This window comes from Rousettus aegyptiacus, unplaced genomic scaffold (assembly GCF_014176215.1).
Source record: "Rousettus aegyptiacus isolate mRouAeg1 unplaced genomic scaffold, mRouAeg1.p scaffold_m13_p_5, whole genome shotgun sequence".
Classification (NCBI taxonomy): Eukaryota; Metazoa; Chordata; class Mammalia; order Chiroptera; family Pteropodidae; genus Rousettus; species Rousettus aegyptiacus.
The window spans coordinates 115,299,478-115,322,175 of NW_023416308.1; the positions used below are offsets into that span (position 1 = coordinate 115,299,478).

Here is a 22,698-nt window from a genome sequence, read left to right on the forward strand (position 1 = left end):
AGGAAAAGTAAATATACCTATACCCTATAATTTGGCAATTCCACTGAGGGGTAGATGCTCAGCAAAAACAGATGCATATGTTCACCAAGAGATATGTACAAGAATGTTTTGTTTTTGTGGATTCAAGATGGCTGCCACAGCTTCAAGCGTCTCTTCCTCACGTGACAATATTCCAAAAAGGAAAGAAGGTGGGCAGAGGTTTGTCCTTGATGGTTTCCCTCATTTCTTAGGGAGGAAAATCTTTCCCAGGAGCCCTCCGGTAGACTGCCCCTTAGATTCTCACTGGCTAGAGCCAGGTCACATGCAGACCCATGAAACAAACAGTACGAACGCAATGGGATTCCTGTGCTTGAGTTAGACCAATTCCGATTCAACCCTGAACCGGAGCAGGGGAAATGTGTTTTTAGACACACATGCTTATTGCTTCCAGAAACTTTTCTGCGGTCTTTGAAAACTGTCTTTACTTAAAAAGAAACCTAATAAGGGAACCAGCAGGATCCACAGCTTTTGCTTTTCCAACAGAGTTAAAATTGAGGCCATTCATCCTTGAGGCCATTCATTCATCACCCAGAGCTTGCCGGGCTGGCAGGAAGTGAACATCAGTGTCCTTCCTACTGAAGCCCAGGATCCAGCTTTAGACCACAGGATGCAGGAAGGAACCCAGAGGCAGAACCTCCTCCCATGGAAAGGGGTGGAATCTTTCTTCAGAGAGACATTGTCTTACTTAGAGACTAAGAAGGAAGTTCAAGTATACACTTAGGGTGAACCTGAGGACCGGAGAGCCAGAGCCGAGTCAGACGAGGAGGAGCAGCTGTGATGATGAAGATGGAGAGAAGGCCCGAGTCACACAGCGGTTTTCTGTGTGATACAAGGAGATGATTATGTGAGCCAGAACCGTAATCTCTGCTTCTCTTGAAATGGAAATTCCTTCTGAAAATTCCCTAATTCAGTGTTTTGCAAACTTTATAGTGTGCATACAAATAATCTATAGTGCTTGTTGCAAATATACATTCCCAGAATCCTTCTATAGATTCTGATTTAGTAGAAAAAGGGGATGGCTGTTTATACCTGATCAGCATCTTTCACCCCTTCTTGTGGTATCCTTTGTGGAAACAAAGTAGGGGACAAAATACATAAGCATTTATTCATTAGCTCCTGTCCCTATTGGTCAAAGATGACCCCTTAGGCATCATTCGCCCACTTCTGGGAAGCACATGTGTTAGCTTTGAGTAGGTTCCCACATGCTAAGATGTCCGAAAAGCTCCAGAGCAAGAAGCAGGAGGTACAAGGTGTGGGCAAGGTGCAATCGGGTTATACCTGCACAGAGGTGACAAAGCCTGCATAGAACTGGTTGTGGCAGTAGCGGCCTGAGAAAGAGGTATGGCTGAGAGGAGTTGGAGTAATGCATAAGGGATTCCCAGTATATAGCCTACTTCTTGAACTCGCAGATCTTCTCAGATCCTCTGTTAGGTCCAAAGCATTCCAAGAGGATTCGTGGAACAAGCTCTGTTCATTATCTTCCTCCTCCATTCCCATTCACGATTTCTCTCAACTACACCCAACATTTTGCTTATCCGGTAAGTTCGCGTTGACCCTGAGACAAAGAAACCTCCATCGTTAAGTGGTAGATTTGAACCTGCACAGTTTGTCTCCAGAGCCTGGACTTCTAGCAACTACGATGTCTGCAGCACGGTGTTGAGAAAGATTTTAAGGAGGTGGCATCCAGATTCAGGGAGAAGGAATGTCATAACTGCTTAGAGATGCCTGCCATGAATGAGGAGGTTGGTGGATAAACCACCAAAAGCACAAATGACCAAAGGAAAATAGATAAATTGGACTACATCGAAATTTAAAACTTTTGTGCTGCAAATGGCACCATAAAAGAGTGAAAAGACAAGCCACAGAATAGGAGAACATATTTATAAATCGTATATGGGATAAATATCCAGAATATATAATGAACTCTTACAACTTAACAATACAAAGACTAATAACATAATTTTAAAATGAGCAAAGAATTTGAATCGATGTTTTTCCAAAGTCATACAAACGGTGAAAGAGCACATGAAAAAGAGCACATGAAAAACGTCATCAGTCATTAGGAAAATGCAAATCAAAACCACTGGGATGTGTCACTATGCACCCATCATGATATAAGTACTTATATCTGGTACTATACTATACTGTACTATACTATACTATACTATACTATACTATACTATACTATACTATACTATATTATACTATATTATACCGTACCATACAAGATAGACAATAACAAGTGTTGGCAAGGATGTGGAGAAATCAGATCCCTCTTACACTGCTGGTAGGAATGTACAGTGCAGCAGCTGTGGAAAACAGTTTGGCAGTTCCTCAATAAGTTAAACATAGAATTACGATATCACTCGGCAATTCCACTCCAAGGCATATACCCAAAATAATTGAAAACAGATGTCCGAACAAAGACGTGTACATAACTGTTCATAGCAGCACTATTCACAGATGCCAAAAGGTGGAACAACCCAGATAACCATCACTGATGAACGGATAAATAAAACATAGTAAATGCATACGACAGCAATAAAAAGGAATGAAGTAGTGATACATGTTACAGGGATGGACCTATGAAACAATACGCTAATTAAGAGAAGCCGGTCACAAAAGGCTTTACTATATGATTCGTTACATGAAATGTCCAGAAATGTAAATTTATGGAGACAGAAAGTAGATCAGTGGTCGCTATGGAATGGGGCTGTGGATCGCTGATGGGTATGGGATTTCTTTTAGGAAGGATGAAAATGTTCTAAAATTAGGTTGCAGTGATGGTTGTACAACTCTATGACTATACTAAAAACCACTGAATTGTACACTTTAAACAAATGAATTGTATGGGATGTGAATTATATCTCAATAAAGCTGCTTTTGAACACTTGAAAGTCCCACATCTCAAGAAACCCCTCAATCACTCAGGCAAACCTGGAGCGTTAGTACCCCTTATGCCACCCATATAAAATTTTTTTCGAAAAAGGAACAAAAAGGTTTGGGGAAAAAATGCAGGTTCTGGAGTGCTAGTCAGCTTTTTACTGTGGTAATGCTGTGTAACAAACAGCCCCGAAACGTAGTCACTTATTTCTTGCTCACAGATCTGTGGGTCAACTGTGCCTCTGCTGAGCCACCTGGGCTCAGCAGGACTTGGGTGTCTCTTGCTCTAGGACCCAGGCTGCAGAAGCAGCATTTTTCCCTGGGGCAGCTCTTCTCCTGGCAGATGGCAGGAGAGGCCAAGCCACACCACACAAACACGCATGAAGCCTCAGCTAGGATATAGCTTACCTCGTGGCTGTTCACAATCCATTGGCCAATGCAAGTCACATCGCCAAGCCCAAGGTCAGTGGGATGGGAAAATGGTCACTGGCAAGAGAAAGGCACTGAAAAGTCTCCAGGTGACAGGGCCGGGGGTGGGGGGAGTGGAAGTACAGCCATCCCAATGTAGGATGGTTCAAATTTGTGATAGTACAAAAGTGCTATGCATTCAGCAGAAATGATATTTTGAATGTGAATTTTGATTTTTTTCCCTGGGCCAGAGATATGCGGTACAATACTCTCACGATGCTGGGCCGTGGCCGTGAGTCACAGCTCCCGGTGGCCACGTGATCACAAGAATAAACAACCGATACTCTGGTGTGTACTGTGTTGCCAGCATTTTGGGGATATTGTGTTTTGTATTTTCAAACCCCTTCATGTCTACAAAATGCCCATCTGTGTCCCCAGCTTCTGGTAAGAAGAGGAAGGCAATAACACGACATAAAACTCAAGATAACTGCCCAGTTGTAGGCTAACGTCGGTATTCTGAGCAGATTTAAGGCCAGTGGTGCTTGGTGGTCAGGTGTATTAAACACATTTTCAACTGACAGTATTTTCAACTTCCGATAGGTTTATCGGGAAGTAACCCTGTTACAAGCTGAAGAGCCTCTGTAGTTGGAACAAGCCAAGTCCTTGCTATTCCCGCCCCATGAGACATTTGTCTAATGTCTGCTACACTGGGATCTTCTTTTTTATTTAATAGAAATCACTGTATTTTAAATTTTAATTATAAAAGTAAAAATAGCAGACAATACAGAAAACTTTAAAATATAAAAGTTAGCTATAATTCAGTTAGCTGACATTAATGGCTTCGTATTCATTCTTATACAATTTCTTGTACAGATAATCACATTGACATTATTTTTAACATAATCAGGATTTTATATACTGTTTTGTGATCTCTATTGGCAGTTAAAATTTCATGAATACGTTTCTATGTAAAAATAGAGATCATTATTCTTTTTAACGTGCGAATGGATTTTATGGTACTTACATCTTGAATGTGTTTATAAACATTTTCTCACCAATAATTCTGCCATCATAACAGATTTACTTCCATTTCTCATGTTTATTTCTGATCTGTGTCATTATTCAGTTTTTGCTTCAGCATAACCATAGTGTAAATGTTCGTGGCCTGGCATACATTATTTCATAAATGCTTTCTCATATCATTACAATTCTGATCTCTCTCTCTCTCTCTCTCTCTCTCTCTCTCTCTCTCTCTCTCCTGATGCTAACACATCATCATGTAATTAGCCAATTCCTGTGGTTATTTCTAGTATTTTACTATTAATTCATTCCAAAAATTCTTATTGCACTAGATTGGCTGAGTTTTTTTCTGCCTTCTTTTCCCAGCATTCCTACCCTCCTGGCAAGTGGAGGTGGTATGGCCGTTGGCATTTTCCAACTGTTGAACTCAGGGGTAGTTTAGAAGTCATAGCAGCAGTTTACTTGTATAGATTTACGTAGTTCATAGCTCCTTCCCCATACAATTATTGGTAACAATCCTGAGTAGGAATGGCTGCAGGAAATTCTATTGCCTGCTAAGCCGATTCGACTCATGTTGTGACAGCAAGGTGCAGGACCGGAAGTCATTAGCTGATGTGAGTGTATCCTACAGTGCCTGGCACCGGAGGCACATGTGGACAGTGGACAGTGGAGGAGAAACGAGGTTTAAAATGTACAGAGCTAGACACTAGTCTATGGGAAACAATGTTCACAGCTTCTGCCATGTGGAAAATGAGAGAATGAGACTGATGTACAGAAAGAGGCAGAGACCAGGGTGAAAAGCACGCCCTGGTGGCATTAGCATCCTGGGGCCGATTATTCCTAAGGCCTGTCTGTATCCCTTCTCTTCCCCAGATCGGGCAGTCAGTCCTTCCTTAACTCCCATGAACCAGTAAATCCCTCATCCTGTTTGAACAAAAACCCTGAAGTGTGGGATAGGCAAACAAATAATTACAGTCCGCTGTGCCAAGTTTCATAACAGAGGTGTTCCAGCTGCTTCAAGAGCCAAGAGGAGGGGACCCGCCACCACGTAACTGAGTGAAATTTCTCCCAGGAGTGTGTCTGCTAGGTTTTAGGGAATGAATAGTTCGAGCTGTGAACACTTCTATGACATCTTTGTTAAGTTATTATTTTTCTTCTTTTGGATGACTTTAGGGTTATCCCTTTACCCTTAATAATAGGATTACTGAGCTAAAGAGCATGGACATGTATTTATTGTGGCTTTTGTAAACTGCTATAAGATGCCAAGGAAGTTAGGAGTAAAGTCACGTCCCCCACACACACACTCAGCCTTCAAACAGCCCTCTCCTCACTTAGAGCTTTTGTGTGGCCTTATTTCCTGCAGCAGCCCCACTCTCTGTCCCATCTCATCACTGAGACCCTAAAATGCCACCAATCGTAAAAGCTGTACTGAAAGGAAAAGCTTTATCCCAGCCCAGGGGACCTTATAGAGAGTGGCCTCAAATGACTAATTGCTGGAACCGAGGCCGTTCTCACCTCTCCTACCTCCAGTTCATTCTTCTTGTTTTAGAAATCTCCTATTCCAAGGTCAAATTCACTCTAAGTCGAGTTACAGACATACTTGTCTGGTAAATCTGTACCTCTCTCCTCCATGTGGGGCTATCTCAGCAATTAAGATTCCAATTCCTTCTACAAGGACTCCTTTAGCACCACGTAGGCAGTGGATGGGAACTCATAAGTCCATCTAAGATACCTGGGTCCCCTTTAGACGCTCGACACAGATCTAATGGTCAGCCGCAGGCGTGATGGAAGAGCCCCACGTCATAGTGGGACAGAATCATTCTGTGGATTGAAATCTTTTTTTTTTTTTATCTCAAATGACTTATTTCTCTCAAATTCAATTTGTTTGTGCATATATTGGAGCGAATAATATTTACCCTTTCATTCTACTTAGAGCTCACTAAGAAGCAGTATGGTACGATAGTGGAAAGAGCAAAGACAGAGGACAGAGTCCTTCTTTAAGGAAATGCAACTAACCGCATTTCGTTAGATCCAGGACATCAGGATTGCAAGACGAACCATTATTTTATGTGCCCCTAGGAAAAAAAAATTCCAACTCAATAATTTCTTCTCTCTTGGAGTTCTATTTTACAGTATTTAAAAGAGATCTCTTAGACCAACTGATATTTCGACATAGGTTTTTATTCCACATCACTCTTCATATAGATAAAGATGAAAATGTTAGCAAAATAAATTGGTAGTCAAAACCCTCTGACCAAAGACCACCAGAGATACACCTATAGTCAAAAAAAAAAAGTTCTGTTTATTTAACTCGCTGCAGTAAAGGAGGAGGCAGGAGGATCCAGGCCCAGCTAGAGGGATCTTTGGTAAAGCAGCAGCAACCACTCAGAGAAAGGCGAAGTCGTTTGTGTGGTTGCGCATTGGCCTCATCTACATCTCATTCCTGGCATGGTTCACGTTCTGCTAACATCACTGTCTGAATGAGACCCTTCCCAGACCCGACTCCAATGTGCGTACGTAGGAGTGTTGGCTTCCCCACACCAACGAGCAATTCTCCTCGCCAGCGGGGTGTCCAAGAATCCTGCTGGGTTGACAGTGTCTACCCAGGGATAGAACCAGATTCCACAGGTAAAAGGCTCACTCCCAGAAGACCACCCTCCAACTTCAGATGCCGGTTAGGCTACAAATCGGAGGTTCCAATGATCCCCTCCAACTCAGGATGCTAATCACAGTCCAGGTTGTTACCTGTACTTCTCTGACAGAATGGCTACCAATCAGAGGTTCCCATGACCCCTTCCTTGGGTTTGGTAAATTTGCTAGTATGGCTCACAGAACTCAAGAAAACCCATTTACTCACTAGATTGCCAATTTGTTACAAAGGATATTAAATGATACATATCAATAGCCACATAGGGTGAGGTCCCAAACAAAGGAGCTTCTGTAGAGCTTGGGAACCTGCACGGTGGCGTGTGGAAGCTGTCCGGTCCCCAACACGGAAGCTTACCTATAAAGGGCGGATGAGCTGTCTTTTTCTGGGCTTTCATGAAGGATTCATTGCTAGTCATGATGGATTCGGTCATTGGTCAATGGCAATTAGTTCAACCTCAAGCTCCTCCCCCTCCCCAGAAATCAGAGCAGGGGACTGAAAGTTCCAGTCCTCTAACCACCTGGTTGGCTCCTATTTGGCAACCTGACCCCACCCTTGGGTGAGGTCCAAAAGTCACCTCATTCACATAACAAAAGACATCTTTATTAGTCTCAACTCTTAGGAAATTCCAAGAGTTTGAGGAGCTGTGGGTCAGGAACTATGGACAAAGGCCACATATATGTGGAGTATATTTTGACCAAATATATATTTCTTATAAATCACGATATTGCACTGTTTGAATATCAGAAGGACCATCTTATACTTCTTGATAGTCCTAAAACTTCACACTGATGTCCATTACAGAAACCATCCCCATTTTAAAGCTGTTAACATATGAGAGGAAATGTTCATCTTAGATTTGATGAAATAGGATTCTTGCTGATTATTTGGGCAAGAATTTAACCCTTGAAGCCTCAACTTCTTGCTCTGTGTTGATGTAAGAAATGTCCAAAACAGGAGAATTTTTATAAGAAGTTTATTTGAGCCAAAATGATAGCATGTGCCAGGGATCTAGATCCCAAGCGGTCCAAAGAATTAACTTTGCAGCTTCTTTTATGCCTTTGAAATTAAGAAGGGAAAGTAAGGAAGATTACATGAAGGTGGGGGAAGGAATCAAGGGAAGTATTACAGGGTAGTTAACAAGATTATGTGCTCTCTTTAGGGTTTATTTCAAAGGTGCACTAACCTAGATGTACTGAAACAATAGACAGGGCTTGCTTAAGGCAAAGATACGGCTTTTACTAAAAAGTTATATGCTTGGGGCAGGACTACCCACCACAACCTGCCCAGTTAGGAATTTAAGATCAAATCACCCTGTGAAATTTCTTTACAGCGAAGCCTTTCTTTTTTTTTTATCCACATTCGTAAGTGAGAACAATACAATCTACCACACAAGACTTGCAAGGACTGAGAAATAATGTGTATAATACTGAGTGTATCATTCAGGGTTCAACCAGGTAAAGAGGAACCACTCTAAGGATGTAAAATGGAGAATTTAATACAGGGTATTGGTGATACCAGTGATGATGGAGTGATGGAAGGGCTGAGAAGCCCCACAGGGGGAACTGAGGCAACCCAGAGATGATCAGAAACAAGAAGCTGCCCACTGCCCTAAACTGGAAGAGATGGACTCAATGGAGCCCTGGGGTGAGGCTCACCCTTCAAAGTTGGGACCACAGCAGCCTATCGAGTAGGAGCTGGAACCACAGAGGAGCCTCATCACCTGCTGGAGACCTGCCTGAGCCTGAGCAAGAGAGATGAAGAGAAGTAACAGCTCGGCTTTTTCCTTCCTCCCAACCTCCACTGTCTACCACTGTCTCCCCTTGGCCAGACCCAGGCCTGGAGGCAGTTGTCTTGGAAACCTGAGAAGCTGTACCCTGCAGGGCAATACGGAACAGGGCACAAGGCTAGGAAGGGATCAGCCACAAAGGGTAGAGGATGACCATTAGGTAGAAATTAGTTAAACAGGCTTGGTAATACCTTTGTTAGAGTACTGGATACACTTGAAAGGAACAAAATTATTCACTTAAAAACATACCGTAATCCATATAGGTTAGTACATCTGTAATCCATATAGGCTAGTACATCTCCTCTCCCGCTCCCAACCCACTACGGTCACGTGTCACTTAATGAAGGGGTTCGTTCTGAGGAATTCGTTGTCAGGTGATTTGTCGTTCAGGAAACATCACAGAGTGCACTTACCCAAACCCCGGTGGTATCGCCTACTGCACACCTAGGCTGTATAAGCAGCAGCCTATTGCTCCTGGGCTAAAACCCAAAAGGCATGTTACTGCACTGAGCACTGTCCGCACTCGTGACACAATGGTATTTGTGTATTTAAACATAGAAAAGGTACTGTAAAAATACAATATAAAAAAATTAAAAATGGTACATCTGTGTTGGGTACTTACCATGAATGGAGCTCCCAGGACTGGAAGTTGCTCCAGGTGAGTCGGTGAGTGGTGATTGAATGACGTTGTGCTGGTATCATGAGGCCACACTAAATCTACACAAATACTTTTTTCTCGTTTTAGTAATAAATTAACCTTCGTTTACTTTAACTTTCTTACTTTATAAACTTTTAAATTTGTTTTACTTTCCTACTCTTGTAATGACACTTTAAAACACAGACACTAAAGGGGGTCAAATACGTGGTGACAGGAAGAAATCTAACTACGGGAGGTGAACACACAATGTAAATATATATATAGACCTTACCGTTAAAGTGTACAGATGAAACTTATTGGATTTCGTTAACCAATGTCATCATAAAAAATTAAATAAAAATTTAAAAATTAATTTTTAAAAACCCCATGAACACATTGTACAGCTGTACAGGCATTTTATTTATATCCTTCTATAAGCTTTTTTTTTCTATTTTTAAATTTTAAAAATATATATTTTTCTACTTAAAAAAATTTTTTTAAAAAACCTAGGACACAAACATACACATTAGCCTAGGCCTACACGCGGTTGAGATTGTCAGTATTTCTGTCTCCCACCTCCACATCTTATTTTCCTGAGGCCTTGGAGGGCAATGACAGGAAGGGAGTTGCCTGCCATCTCCAATGACGACACCGCCTTCTCCCGGAACACCTCCTAAAGGACCTGCCTGGGGCTTTTCTCGAGCTGTCGCTCTTTTCAGGTACCACTACTACTAGACCTACTTACTTACTACTAGACCTCTCGAGGACATAGGAGTTTTTCATCCCCATTACTATCACAGGGGACCATTGACGTATTTGCAGCGCATAACTGTGCATCATTCGGAGTTACTACTGTGCTTGGTTTGATGCAGTGGCATTTTACGGTGGATATTCAGTGTCTGACATTTTTCTCAACTGAAATCTCAGAGGGAGATGCCCATCTATGTCACAGAGGCGAAAGCTCAGCCACAGAAGGATCGTCATCCAGCAGTGTCATGGTAACTGGACGCTGGTCATGGGGCTCTCAAAGATTTCTCTGTGACCTTGTGGAGGGTTACAATCTCTGGACTCACGTTTGAAAACTGGAAATCATAAATATTGGGGGTGCTTTGCGTGCCCCCACATTCCATTTGGCTCTTCATCTTTGCATGACCTTGTCCAGAAGGCTCCGTGATGTTTTTCCGAAGAATGAAGTAGTCTAAGAAAACAGATCACGTGCCCAAGATCACAGAGCTGGCAAATGGGAAGGAATTCCATTTCCACTCTTTCCATGCCAAGGTCCTTTCCACTCCCCTACTGTTTTTTTTTTTTTTTTTCCCCCTCCGCCTGGGACACCTTCTGGCATCTTCTAGGGAGGAAGCCTTGGTCAGGGAAAGGCAAAAGCAAGCGACAGCAATCAAAAGCTCTTCATGCCAGCAAAATATGCCCGATTGCCATCTCGACGGAGGGCGACCCACTGGGGATCAGCCGGCTTAGGATGACCATGTCTGGGGGAGCCTGGGGTCCTCTCTCGCTGGCCCCGCGACCCCCTCCGCGATGGAGGGCCGCCAGCAGCCAATGCGGCCCTTCCCGCCACCCGGCGGGTCCAGAGATTCTAACGGAGCCGCGTGCACCGGGCGGAGCCGCGCGTGATTGGCCGCTCGGGAGTCGGGGGCGGGCCCGCGGCCGGCCGGGCGGGCGCCGACAATGAGCCTCCATAAAAGGGAGCGGCGGGGGGCTGGGGCCCCGGATTGAGCCCTCCCCGCCCGGGGTCCCGACGCTGCAGGTCTCGGGGAGGCCCGGACGCACCCGTCGCAGGCCCGGCGAGAGGCCGGCGGCGGGGAGGGGGCGGCGCGGGCCGGAGGCGGCGGCGCCCGGCTGCGCGCCCAGGGCCTGCGCACCCGTCCTCCGGCGTCCGGTCACCGCGATCCCCCCGGCCGCACCATGGCCCTGAAGGCCGAGGGCGCCGCGCTCGACTGCTTCGAGGTGACGCTCAAATGCGAGGAAGGGGAGGACGAGGAGGAGGCCATGGTGGTGGCCGTAATTCCGCGGCCCGAGCCGATGCTCAGAGGTAAGGATGGGAGGGGATCCCCCCACTTCCACGTCACGGTGCAGGGCTCGGGCTTGCCCCCCATTCCGGTCTGGCGCCCGGGCACCCCTCCCCCGGCCTCGGATCTGAGGCCTGCCCCCTCCCCCTTTCCCCCTTTACCCCTTCGGCCTGGGCCCGGGCGCGCTCTCGCTCCGCCCCCGGGTTTGGAATCTCAGGCCTCCCCGAATTCCCCCTCCCCCGCCCCCGCCCAGGGTCTGGAGCCTTCGATCCACGCCCCGCGCTCTCCGGATCTTCCGGTGCCCGAACGCCCCCTCTCCCGGGCCCAGCACCGGCGGCTCTAGGTGTCTGCGGCCGCGGACTCCCGCCGGGTGGAGGCAGGCGCGGGGGCCGGGCGGTGTGATACAGGCCGAGGGGCGGCCAGGCCTCCAGGCCCGAGGCTGGACGCCGCAGCCTGCTGTCCGGAGCGTCTCGGAGGGTGGAGGCAGGCGCCACTGCCTCCTGCCCAGAGGAGGATTTTGAGCGGCCAGCATGCGTAAAGCTTTCCTGCCCCCACCTTCATTCCCAGGCCTTCCACTCGCACAAGCCACAGGTGTCAGGCTCGAGAGCTTCAGGGGTGAATGGGATTGCTTACAGCACCCAGTTTTGGAAAAGACGTGCTCGTAGCCACCGTAGGAGACTGGCTTTGGGAGGGGATTTTGGGAACGGTCTGGAGCACTCGTTTTCTGTCCAATTTCTTCAGATCTCAGGGTCTTGCCGATCTTAAGGAAATAAAGGGCCACCTTAATGGAAGACTTAACAGTCATGAACATGCATATATCTTTCATTGTCTTTTCCCTTTGTAGGGAGAGTACTCAAAAGAGGTTGAGAGGAAACCCATTCATTTTCCCTCACCACCTTTCACCCTTTTAAAATCAGGATTATAAAATGAATGAGAGATGTAAAGGCCCCACCCTTCTCAGAGCTTTCGATCCTGGAGATTCTTTCCCTGCTTCCCCTAGCTTTCACGGGGTGCTTAATGCTAGGCTGTCTCAAACCTCTACAACCAGAGAAGCTAATTATTGGACACCTACTATATGCCGGGCACTATTTTAGGCTGAACATGCTAATGGCTCCAAACAAAGGTGACACTCTGCCCTCCTGGAAAGTGAATCTACTAAGGACCAGAGGCAGCCAAACATGAAGGTGTAGTGTGTCAGGTGGTGACAAGTGGTTTAGAGAACACTAAAGCAAAATATGAAACGTGCAGTGGGTCTCATTTGGAATATAGAGAGGTCAGGGAAAGGCTTCTCTAATAGGGCGAAATTTGAGCACAGACTCGAAGTGTAGGCGTGAACCTTGTAGGTAGTCAGAGGAAAAGCATTTTAGGCAGAGAGAATTGCAAGTACAAAGGTCCTGAAGCAAGAAGCTTCTTGAAAGATTTGAGGTGGGAGGAAAAAAAAAGATAAATTCAAGGTTTTTGGCCTGAGCAATTGGAAGGATGCGCTTCCCACTTCCTGAAGCGGGGGGCCGCGTGTGCAGGCGAGGGGAAGGTTGGGAGTTCAGGTTGGAGCGTGGCAAGTTTGAGATGCTTCTGACGTTCAAGTGGAGAGGTCAGATAGGAAGTTGGACACGCAGAGTCTGGCTGGAGGTGTAAATATGGAAGTCGTCAGCAGGCAGTCCATGGGACGAGACCCTCAGAGGAAGAGGGCAGACAGAAGGGGTCCAAGGACAGAGCTGTGGCACGTTCCAGTGGTTCCAAGTTGAAGATGGGAGTCAGCCCCTCATCAGAAATTTCTGAACCCCCACTACTTGTGGGGCACTGTTCTTGGTGCTGGAAATACAGGTGTGAAGGATAAAAAAATTAAGCTGTCACGGAGCTTACAGTGTAGTGAGGAGACGCCAGGAATGAGTATACGACGTGTCATGTCAGGTGGCGATGTGTGCTGTGGAGGAGATGAAGCAGTCAAGGGGAATGGGGGGCTCGAGTGGGGCAGATGGCTTTCTACGGGGTGGCGGAGAAGGCCACGGTGAGAAGACGGTGCCGCAGCAACGACCTGGAAGAGGCGAGAGAGACATGCACGGACCTGAGAAGAGGTGACGAGGAGGGGAAACGAGGAACCAGCAGAGGTGACTGGAAAAGAGCCCCAGTGAAGTGAGGGGAGGACCAAGAGAAGGCGGCGCCCTGGAAGCCGAGTGACAGAAAGGAAGATGGAAGAAGGGAAGAGCTGAAAGATGAGGTTCGAGAACCGATCGCTGGGTGTAGCATTGGCGACCTTGACGAGAGCCGTTGTGGAGGAGCGGTGGGAAGGAAATCCTGATTGCAATTCGAGGGTCAAGGTTTCTGCCCACGGTCGCATGGGAGACAGACACAACCCAGCTTTGGACCTAGATCTTCAGACAGCGAGCCAGTTACTATACCCGTTTCAAATGCCACCTCTTCTGTACGGTCCCCAGGCGTTCGGGCCTGCCATAGTTGTGTTTCGTCCCACCCTCTCCGGTGGGAGAGAGTTTCAGCCGTGAGAGCTCATAGGCACCCAGCTGCCTGTCTTTGCTGAGCCACATGGAGCTGCCCTGACAGCTACGGGCCACGTGCACATAGGGCAGGTGCCAAGCAGACAAATGGGTACGAGGTCACAGCTGCAAATACCCTGGGAGCAGTGTAAGGGGAGGCTAGTTTTGAACGGATGGGATGGCTTTCTGAAGGGGCCTCGGCAGGTGGAAAAGCAGACAGAATGTCATTCCCTGATGAAGGTTCACTGAGCATTTCCTTTCCTATGCGCCAGGCCCCATGGAGACAATAAGATGATAAAATTTACCATCTTTGTCCTAAAGAGAGTGCACACTGTGGCCCGGAAGTTGGATATGGATATAGTCACCTGCTGGGGCAGGGAGGTCAGGAAAGCTTCCTAGGGGTGAGGATTCGAGTGGGGTTGAGAAGGAAGTGTAGGAATGTGCCAGGCTGCTTGGGGGTCTGGGTGGATGTGCCAAGGCTGAAGACAGGCAAGAACATCGTAGCCTCTGGGAAAAACGTGTGGACTTGTGGTCTGAGACTAGATCGAAAGGAGAGATGGAGGTACTCCAGTGGGGTCCCAAGGCTGTGTTTAATGTCACTAGCACCTCACGGGCTCCAGCGGAAGAGAGAAAAAGATTGTGGGTGGTATTAAAAAAGAATAACGACTTGGGAATCCCTGATTCAGGCAGAAATCCAAATAATGTTCCAGTTAAGAAACAAAAGCAAGGGGTATTTATGAGACAGGGAAGGGGAACAATTACCTCAGTAGAAGAAAGGCATTTTTATTGGTATAGAGAAGCTAAATAGTTTTTAAATTTCAGCCTGGTAGTCATAATAATCTGCTTTCTTGCCATCTTTGCAAACATTTCTTTAAGACAGTGTTGCTTTAGGCCTAGTCCAAAGGTTATTTTTTTTACAGTGGGAGTGCTCCCCCCTTTACACCACATCACCAAATTTGGGGACTTGCATTCTAAGTATTATTGACCGTGAGCACCTTTGCTGATGAAATCACTCCCTCTTCTCCCTCCCCAGTGACCCAACAGGAGAAGACCCCACCGCCTAGGCCCAGCCTGCTAGAGACAGGCAGCGATAGCTGTGAGGAGCCCAAGCAGCAGGTGTCTTGGGAGCAGGAGTTCCTGGTGGGGAACAGCCCGGGAGGAGGTGGGCGGGCGCTGTGCATGGTGTGTGGGGCCGAGATTCGGTCCCCCTCGGCAGACACGGCACGCGCGCACATACTGGAGCAGCATCCTCACACCCTGGACCTGAGCCCTTCTGAGAAGAGCAACATCCTAGAGGCCTGGAGCGAGGGGGTAGCCCTTTTGCAAGATGTCAGAGCTGAGCAGCCATCCTCACCCAACTCAGGTAGTTGGACCTGGGGTGGGGGCAGGGGAGTCAGACCTGCGGGAGCACCTGGAGCTCATGGAGCGTTTGGCACCTTCAGACTCAGGCCAGGATGTTGATGCGGACCCTGACTCCACCCCAGACCCTGCCGGAATGCCAGCGGAGATCGTCGTTCTCCTTGACTCTGAGGACAATCCATCCCTCCCTAGAAGGAGCCGGCCCAGGGGACTCCGCCCCCTCGAGCTTCCTGGTCAGTCGTGGGGGGCCAGTGAGGCTGAGCTGGGGGAAGGGGAGCACAGGTCTGTTCTAGGGGAAAGAGGGAAGGCTGCTGGGCAAGTAGCTTCAGCAGCCCTAAGGTCGTGGGATTCAGGCATGTCTCCCTAAAAAGGTGTGAGGCCTTTTGTTTTTGCAGCTGCCCCCGTCGTGGAACCAGTAAGTAAGAAGCCCCGTGGTCAGAGATGGAAGGAGACCTCTGGGGAAGAACCAGTCAGAAAGAAAAGAGGCAAATCCATGACCAAAACCCTGGACCCGGACCCGGACCCGGACCCGGACCCAGACCCAGGTGAAGGGGATGGGGGCAGGCTCTCGAGAAGAGAGCCCGGGAGTGAGGGTGGGGCAGGACCAGTAGCCTCAGAGGGGTTAGGCCACCCAGCCTCCCGGACTCACAACTCCGTCCTGTCCTCCCTTCTAGACCCCCCGTCACCCGACTCGCCCACGGAGACTTTTGCAGCTCCCGCCGAGGTCCGACACTTCACTGACGGCAGCTTCCCTCCAGGCTTCGTCCTCCAGCTCTTCTCCCACACCCAGCTCAGGACCTCAGACAGCAAGGATGCAGCCAGCGAGGGGAGAGCAGCCGAGGGAGGCCTTCCCCAGCCGGAGAGCCCCTCTCCAGGTGAGCTCCCGAGAGGGGGCGACAAGGGGTCAGGCAGGCTGCATCCTGGGCTCTGGGCTCCTTGAGGCTGCTCTGCAGCCACATGGCTCACCAGCGTAGAGGGGTTGGTGCTTGGGTCCCCTGGGGCATCGGGCAGGGGCAGGCGGATTTGAAGGATGGAGGCTGGCCAGAGGGCTTAGGCTTTTCTGAGAGCTCCTCAGCAGTATCCTGGCGTTGGTCATTAGGCTGGGCTAGGTCAGTGTGCCCCAAAGCTTGACACCCATTGCCACACTTAGGTTGATTCCAGCTGGAGCCCAAGGGGTGCCCACCTTGCCTTGGTGGAGCAGGGGCTCAAACGGGGCCATTAACAGGAGCCTAGGCCAGTGGTGAACACTCAGCTGACGCCTCTGGGGGGGAAGCAGCTCGGCCAGTTAGCTGATGACAGCAGTGAGCACACGTTTGTGGCGTGCCCTGCCGATTTCGAGCGACCTTTACGTGCAGTTCATTTGTTCTTGTAGAAATACCTCTTCCCGATGGAGAGTCTCGGAGAGGTCATTCCTTCTTTCCTGTGGTGCTTGGGTTCTTGTCCTGTGGCTGCTGTAACAAGTCACTGCAAACTTGGTGGCTTATGACCCCACGAATGTGTTCCTTCCGGTTCCGGAGATCAGAGGTGTGGGGTGGGTCTCAGTGGGCCAGATCAGGGGATCGGCAGGGTCGTGTTTCTTCTGGAGCCTTTGGGAGGCAGCCTGTTTTCTTGCCTTTTCCGGCTTTTGGAGGCAGCCCGCATCCCTTGCCTCACACCCTTCCATCTTCGAAGCCCAGAGTGAGCAGCAGAGTCTTCCTCAGGATGCCATCTTTGGTCTGACGCTTCTGCCTGCCTCTCCCCCACATAAGGGCCTTTGTGATTACACCGAGCCCACCCAGATCATCCAGAATATTCTTGAAGTCAGCTGATTGCACTGTTAATTCCATCTGTAGCCTTAATTCTCCCTTGCTGTGGAACATACCACAGTCACAGGTCCTGGCGATTAGGACGTGGACGTCTTTGGGGACCAGTGTTCTGCCTGCCATAGTCATGTAAACAAGCAGTGGCAGAATTCCCGAGACCAGAACACAGTAGGGCGGAGGCCGAACTTGGTCCCTCCCTTCACCTCGCCATGCCAGGCTCTGCTCAAAACATCTCGGGCTCAGGAAATGGTTCTTGAAGGAGGGAGAGAGTGGCAGAGTGCCTCGTGCCCCCCGTCCCGCCCCTGCCAGTCTGAAATGTGCTTTGGAGTTTGAACCCCGAGAAAGATGGCACCCGAAAGGGTGAAGCAAGCCTGCCACTTCTCCAGCCCACGTCACTCCCCGGTGGTGACTGCTGTCGATAGTTTACTTAGTGTCCTTCAGACCTGTCACAGCTCTGTGTGCGCACGTGCGAGCATTTGTGCCTTTCATTTATTTCTTACCAAAACAGGCCGTGCTTTTCCCAGTCTCGGGGCAGGCCTCACCCCTTCGTGTAGATCCCGGTTTAACTGTCTCAGGTTTCAGCTTGAGTCGCAGCGCAGTCCTGCCCCCCGAGACTGCGCTCTGCTGGGACTTAAGCATTTCCGAGCCGCCTCGTTCTCTTCGGTGGATCACTGCTCTAAGTGGCTGACCTCTGCCACTGTTCAGTGGGTCTTCTGGTTTCGTTCTCGAAAGGGACACTTCATTTTGAGCCCTGGGGTGCCCTGTGCCCAAACTCCACCTATCTAGAGTGGTGAGCAGCTGAGGAGGGAATCCCTGAGATCTCAGGTTCCTTTGGGGGGAGTGGGCAAAGCCTGAGACTTTGGGGTTCAACAAGCTGATTGAGTGACGTAAGGGATGGAGGGGACCGACAGGCGTTCCCAGCAGTGGCGGGATCTGTGGAGGCTGGACGTGGCCCGGGAGCCACGGAAGACACTAAATGATCGAGCAGCAAGCGTTCCCGCAGCCCGGCCCCGAGCAAAGCACTCTGGGGAGTAACGCCAGCGAGGCAGCATTTGTTCCCGAGAAGCTCCCAGTCCGTCGGGGGTACAGGTCGGAGGCAGTGGGGCAGATAGAGGATCGCGGGGCACCCGCGCCGGGTCTGTGCAGAGCGAAGGCTCCAGACCGGTGGTTTCGGGCTGTTTCAAGATCCCAAAGCTTGAACAGATTTCTCAGAAACTTGGGAGGCTCCACCCAGCATGTCCCTACTTTGAGTTGTTTTATTTGAAGACTTTATTTGAATAAAGATCCTACCACTTTAAAAAGTTTAAAAACCAAGGATTTAGAAGTTGGAAATTTCACTGTGGTCAGGTCAGCTGAGCTGATGGATAGGAGTGTGAAGCAGTCAGAAGATTTTCTGGAACTTTCCAAGGGCCTTGCAGGATGAAGGTGGGGAGGGCGCCCAGGCCAGGAGAGAAGGTTACCCTGAGGGTCCGCTCACAAATACCGGAAGAAAGCCTCTTTGTCTTACTAATGATTAATTTGGGTTGGACCTTGAGATCTGGCTTAAGATACCTTGGCCAGACCCCATGAGTTCCCAGGCCAAGGAAGAAGGAGTGAGAGAGAGAGAGAGTGTGTGCGCGCGCGTGCGCGCGCGTGTGAAAGCACGTGAGTGTGAGCTCCACGAAGGGCAGGGGCAGGGTCTGTTCACTGCGGTGCCCTCAACACCTAGAACAGTACCTGGCTCAAAGAAAGCCCTTAGTAAAGATTTACTGACAGATGAGTGGTTGGATGGTGGCTGCCTTCACCTGCCATTCTGGTGGTGACATTTCCAGGGTCACCGCTCAGAGACCAGCCTCAGTGAAAAACAAGAGAAATGGAGTCAGGCCCTCCCAAACGCACAAATGCAGAAGAGAGCGTGGAAAGGGCTGGGCGAGGAGGGAAGGGGGCGGTTCTGGGTTGGGGCGCTAAAGGGGCTCAGCTCGACTGAATCTAACTCCTTTGTCTTGAGGTCTCTAACCTAGCTCTTACGATGTGCTGGACTCGTAATGTGTTTCATCCACACACCATCATGTAATAAGTAACGTGATTTCCATTTTACAGAAGGGGAGGCAGCCTCGGGGGGTAAAGCACTTCCCTCAGGGCTCCTGACCTCGTAAGCAGCAGCCTCTGTGGGTTTCCTTTATGCCCACACAGACACCCTGCCCGTGGTGCCAAGGACGTCCACCAGCTCATTCCCTCCCCCACCCAGGCCGTACCCTTTGCCTTCACTCCCTCCACGGCGACTGAACTGTCTGCAAAGGCCGGCACTTCTCACTCCATCGTTGGAGCCAACCCCCTTTCCCTGGCCATCGGTTCTCTTGGATCTTGCTCAGCAGCCTTCACGAAGCTGGTATTTCTCTCTCGACCCTTCATTCCTCCTAACCACTGTCCCGTTTATCTCTAAAGCTTTTCGCCAAAGCCGAGAAGCATTTTCTGTACTAACCGCTTCCAGTCTCTCTTCGGCAACACTTCAGTCAAGCTCCCATCTTCACCCCACCACATGCACTCAAATTTTTTTTGGCAAGGTTGTCACTGACTTCCATAAAATTAAACCTGACGCTCAGTTCTCATCGTCTCCAACCCGGCAGTAAGCGTGAACCCACCCCTCCCTCCTTCCTGGAGGCACTTTCTGCCCTTGGCTTCTTGGCAGCGACTCCTGGTGGTTTTCCTGTCGCAGTAGCTGTCCCGTTTCACTTGTCTGTTCACAGCTCCCCGGGTTGGAGCCTACTGTCTTCCTTCCCTGTCCTGGAATAATAAGCGCTTGGAACGTCAGGATGTTTGCCTGGTCCTTTACTGTGATATCTTCAGTGCCTGGCATAGAATCAGTGCTGCTTATATACGTATTCAATGAATGAATGAATGAATGAATGAACGCCTTAACCACAGGGTCCGTACTCACTCCTCGGGTGTCCCCACATGGAATCACAGCTTTAAGTACCTTCATATGCTCACAGTTCCTGCCTTGACCTCCAGCCTGGACCTCTCCCCTCGATTCTAGCCTCCCTGTTGGTCTAGGTGATGCCCCTGCTTGGTCGTCTAAAAGGTCAAACTTGACATACCCGAATAGAGCCCACGGCCCCCTCGCCCCAAGCAAATCTCTCCCAGCAAGCTGGCCGCTCATTCTCCATTTGGTCTGGGTCTCTCTCTCTCTCTTAAACCACCACCTCAGTCCAGCACATCTGGTAGCCCGACCTCCACATGTGTTCAGAGTTCACCCTCCTGTCACCGCCTCCACCGCTGCTACCCTAGGCCAAGCCGTCTCCCGCCTGGTTCCTGTAGCCGCTGCCAAGCTCGTCTCTGGCTTCTGATCTTTGCCCGCCGTGGTCTGTTCTCATGCAGCAGCCAGGGTCCCTATTGAAAACAAAGTCATATCCTGTCTCTTCTCAAAGCGCTTTCCATGCTGGTCCCAGTCTTGTTCCAGAAAAAAGCCAGGATCTTCGCGGTGGTGCAGTTCTCACGCCAGGATCTTTACTCCCCCTCAGCCACCCACTCGCTCTGGGCAGGCCCTGGCCTTGCTGTTCCCGCATTAGCAGGAGTTCTCCCCTGGGGTGCCTGCACTTGCTCTTCCAGCCAGGATGCTGTTCCCCAAGCTCCCTGCGTAGCTAACTCGCTTCTTGTCCATCTTTGCTCAAGTATCACCTATGTGAGACCCGCCCTGTCCCCTTCCCTGGCCTATGTCCTTTGTTTCTGTCAGTATATGTCATGTTGCATCTTTTGTTCATTCTGTTGGTTGGCTCTCGCCACTGGAACAAATTCCAAGAAACCCACTTGGTCTCCTCCATGACTTGGAAGTGTTGAGCACTGGTGGGCCAGCAAGTTATTATTGAACTAAGGAGCAAATGAGTGGGATTCAGCCTGCCCTCAAGGAGCTTATGTTTTCTTAGGGAGACAAACCAGCTTCAAATACAAAGCAGAATTTGTTCAATTGTACAACGCCATGGCAGCCATTAATTCATTTAAACCCTAGCAAACTGGACAATAAAATCGTGCCTGTTTCTCTGTCACATTTTAAATCACTGGCTCTAAGAAATAGAAAACCACACACTGGTGCGCTCAGTACAGGCATTGCAACAGTCGCCCTCTCCATATTCCTGTTTTGCTCTTCAACATGAAATAATTTGGAGGTGCCCCTGTCACCAGAGACATTTTTGTGGCCGGGCGGTAGCTATCAGCAATCCGCTTTCCGCTGCCTTGAGGCTGTTTTGTCCCTCATGAGTAGCTTCTCCACCAGCCACGGCAGATACCTGGTGCCTGGTGGTAGGTGTCGACTCTCAGAAGACGAAGAGCCTGGTCCAGGCTGAAAGCAGAGCCAGGTGCTGCCCAGGACTCTGCGGCTCTCTGCCCTGCCCTGCAGATTCGCTCGAGAGCTCCTTGGTGGGCAAGGCCAGGTTTCGTTCTCTTGGGTGTTCCCTACCCATCACTTCTGCCCATACAGGGCAAAGCCCATCAGGCTAAGATGCCCAGTAAGATTTGGATGAAGTGGAGCCAGCTAAAGCTCAGAGTTGGGGAAAGAAGGTGGCACCAGCCAAAATGCATGAGGGGGGAAGGCGATGCTAGGCGTTTGGCTTTTGTTCCTGAGGAGGTGTGATCCTGCCTTCTGGATGGTAGTGGTCTTTGGTCCAACGAAGAACGGAGCTTCCCCTCGCACCAGGCACTGGGCTCTGGACGTGGTGGGGTTCTGGAGGGCCCTGACTCTGCCCTCTGCTCCCCTTCCTGCCCAGCTCCCCCTCCGGGGCTCCGAGGGACACTGGATCTCCAGGTTATCCGCGTGCGGATGGAGGAGCCCCCGGCGGTCAGCCTCCTTCAAGACTGGTCCAAGCACCCCCAAGGCACGAAGGGTGTGGGAGCAGGTGACACTCCAGACTGGCCCGCGGTCCTGTCGGAATCCAGCACTACGGCGGGGGGACAGCCAGAGGCGGGCAGCGGTGTGTAGGTTCCCGCTTTCCCAGGGAGGGGATGGCGGAGGGGGTGGAGGGGGTGGAGGAGGCGGCGGCCCCTTTTAGCTTCTTACTCGGAGCCGCCAGCTCTGCCACCTGATAGAGAGCAAAGCCAGGTGCTGAGGCAGGATGAAGGGGAGGAAGGCAGCGGAGTCCAGTTAGTCGGGGGCCCTGGAAGACGGCCGCCGGGCAAGGTGGGCGAGGGCAGCCGAGGCTGTCGTGAGGTAGGGCATTGGGCCTGTGGAGAACACCCACCCCGATCCTTTTGCTGACCCAGACCTCTCTGTCCCCCGACCTCCCACCCTCTCTTAGCCCCCCACCAGTCTCCCTTGGCACAGTGCCTTACATAAGAGGTGGTCATCATGGGGTTTGAACTGAGTCCCACTACCTCGGGGGACGCCTCTCCTCCCCCACCTGTTCAGGCTCCCTAACCAGGAGGCCTCCATTACCTCTTCCCGCCCCATCCCTGCAGGAGGCCCAAGCAGCCCACCTGGGGCCTCCAGTCACTCCCACACTTTTTTCCTATTTTCCTGTTGTATATATCTCCTTTGTTGACAATAAATTATTTTTTTTTATTAAGAGAGTTCCGTCTGGGCCATCATTGGGGGGTGGGGTTTGCTAGCAGGATATCGGGCCTCCT

The 22,698-nt window shown here is 49.8% G+C and overlaps 1 protein-coding gene across 3 annotated transcripts; it reads left to right on the plus strand.

Moving 5' to 3' along the window:
• Positions 1-11,128: 11,128 nt before the first annotated feature.
• SPINDOC (spindlin interactor and repressor of chromatin binding) lies at positions 11,129-22,641 on the plus strand. 3 transcript variants are annotated; one of them, XM_036221073.1, is made up of 6 exons: positions 11,129-11,473; positions 14,976-15,305; positions 15,385-15,534; positions 15,697-15,846; positions 15,976-16,176; positions 19,276-21,134. In XM_036221073.1, the coding sequence occupies exons 1-6, from the start codon at positions 11,347-11,349 to the stop codon at positions 19,710-19,712; spliced, it is 1,395 nt and encodes a 464-aa protein (XP_036076966.1). In that variant the 5' UTR covers positions 11,129-11,346; the 3' UTR covers positions 19,713-21,134. The 3 variants fall into 3 exon arrangements, with proteins under 3 accessions (XP_036076966.1, XP_036076967.1, XP_015974097.1); XM_036221074.1 differs by having other exon boundaries at positions 11,138-11,473; positions 19,331-19,488; XM_016118611.2 differs by lacking the exon at positions 19,276-21,134 and adding an exon at positions 21,843-22,641 and having other exon boundaries at positions 11,142-11,473.
• Positions 22,642-22,698: the final 57 nt, after the last annotated feature.

Coding starts and splice junctions, on each gene's coding strand:
- SPINDOC (XM_036221073.1), top strand. CDS start 11,347: ATGGCCCTGAAGGCCGAGGGCGCCGCGCTCGACTGCTTCGAGGTGACG. Junction 11,474..14,975: donor GCCCGAGCCGATGCTCAGAG/GTAAGGATGGGA, acceptor CTCCCTCCCCAG/TGACCCAACAGGAGAAGACC. Junction 15,847..15,975: donor GGACCCGGACCCAGACCCAG/GTGAAGGGGATG, acceptor CCTCCCTTCTAG/ACCCCCCGTCACCCGACTCG.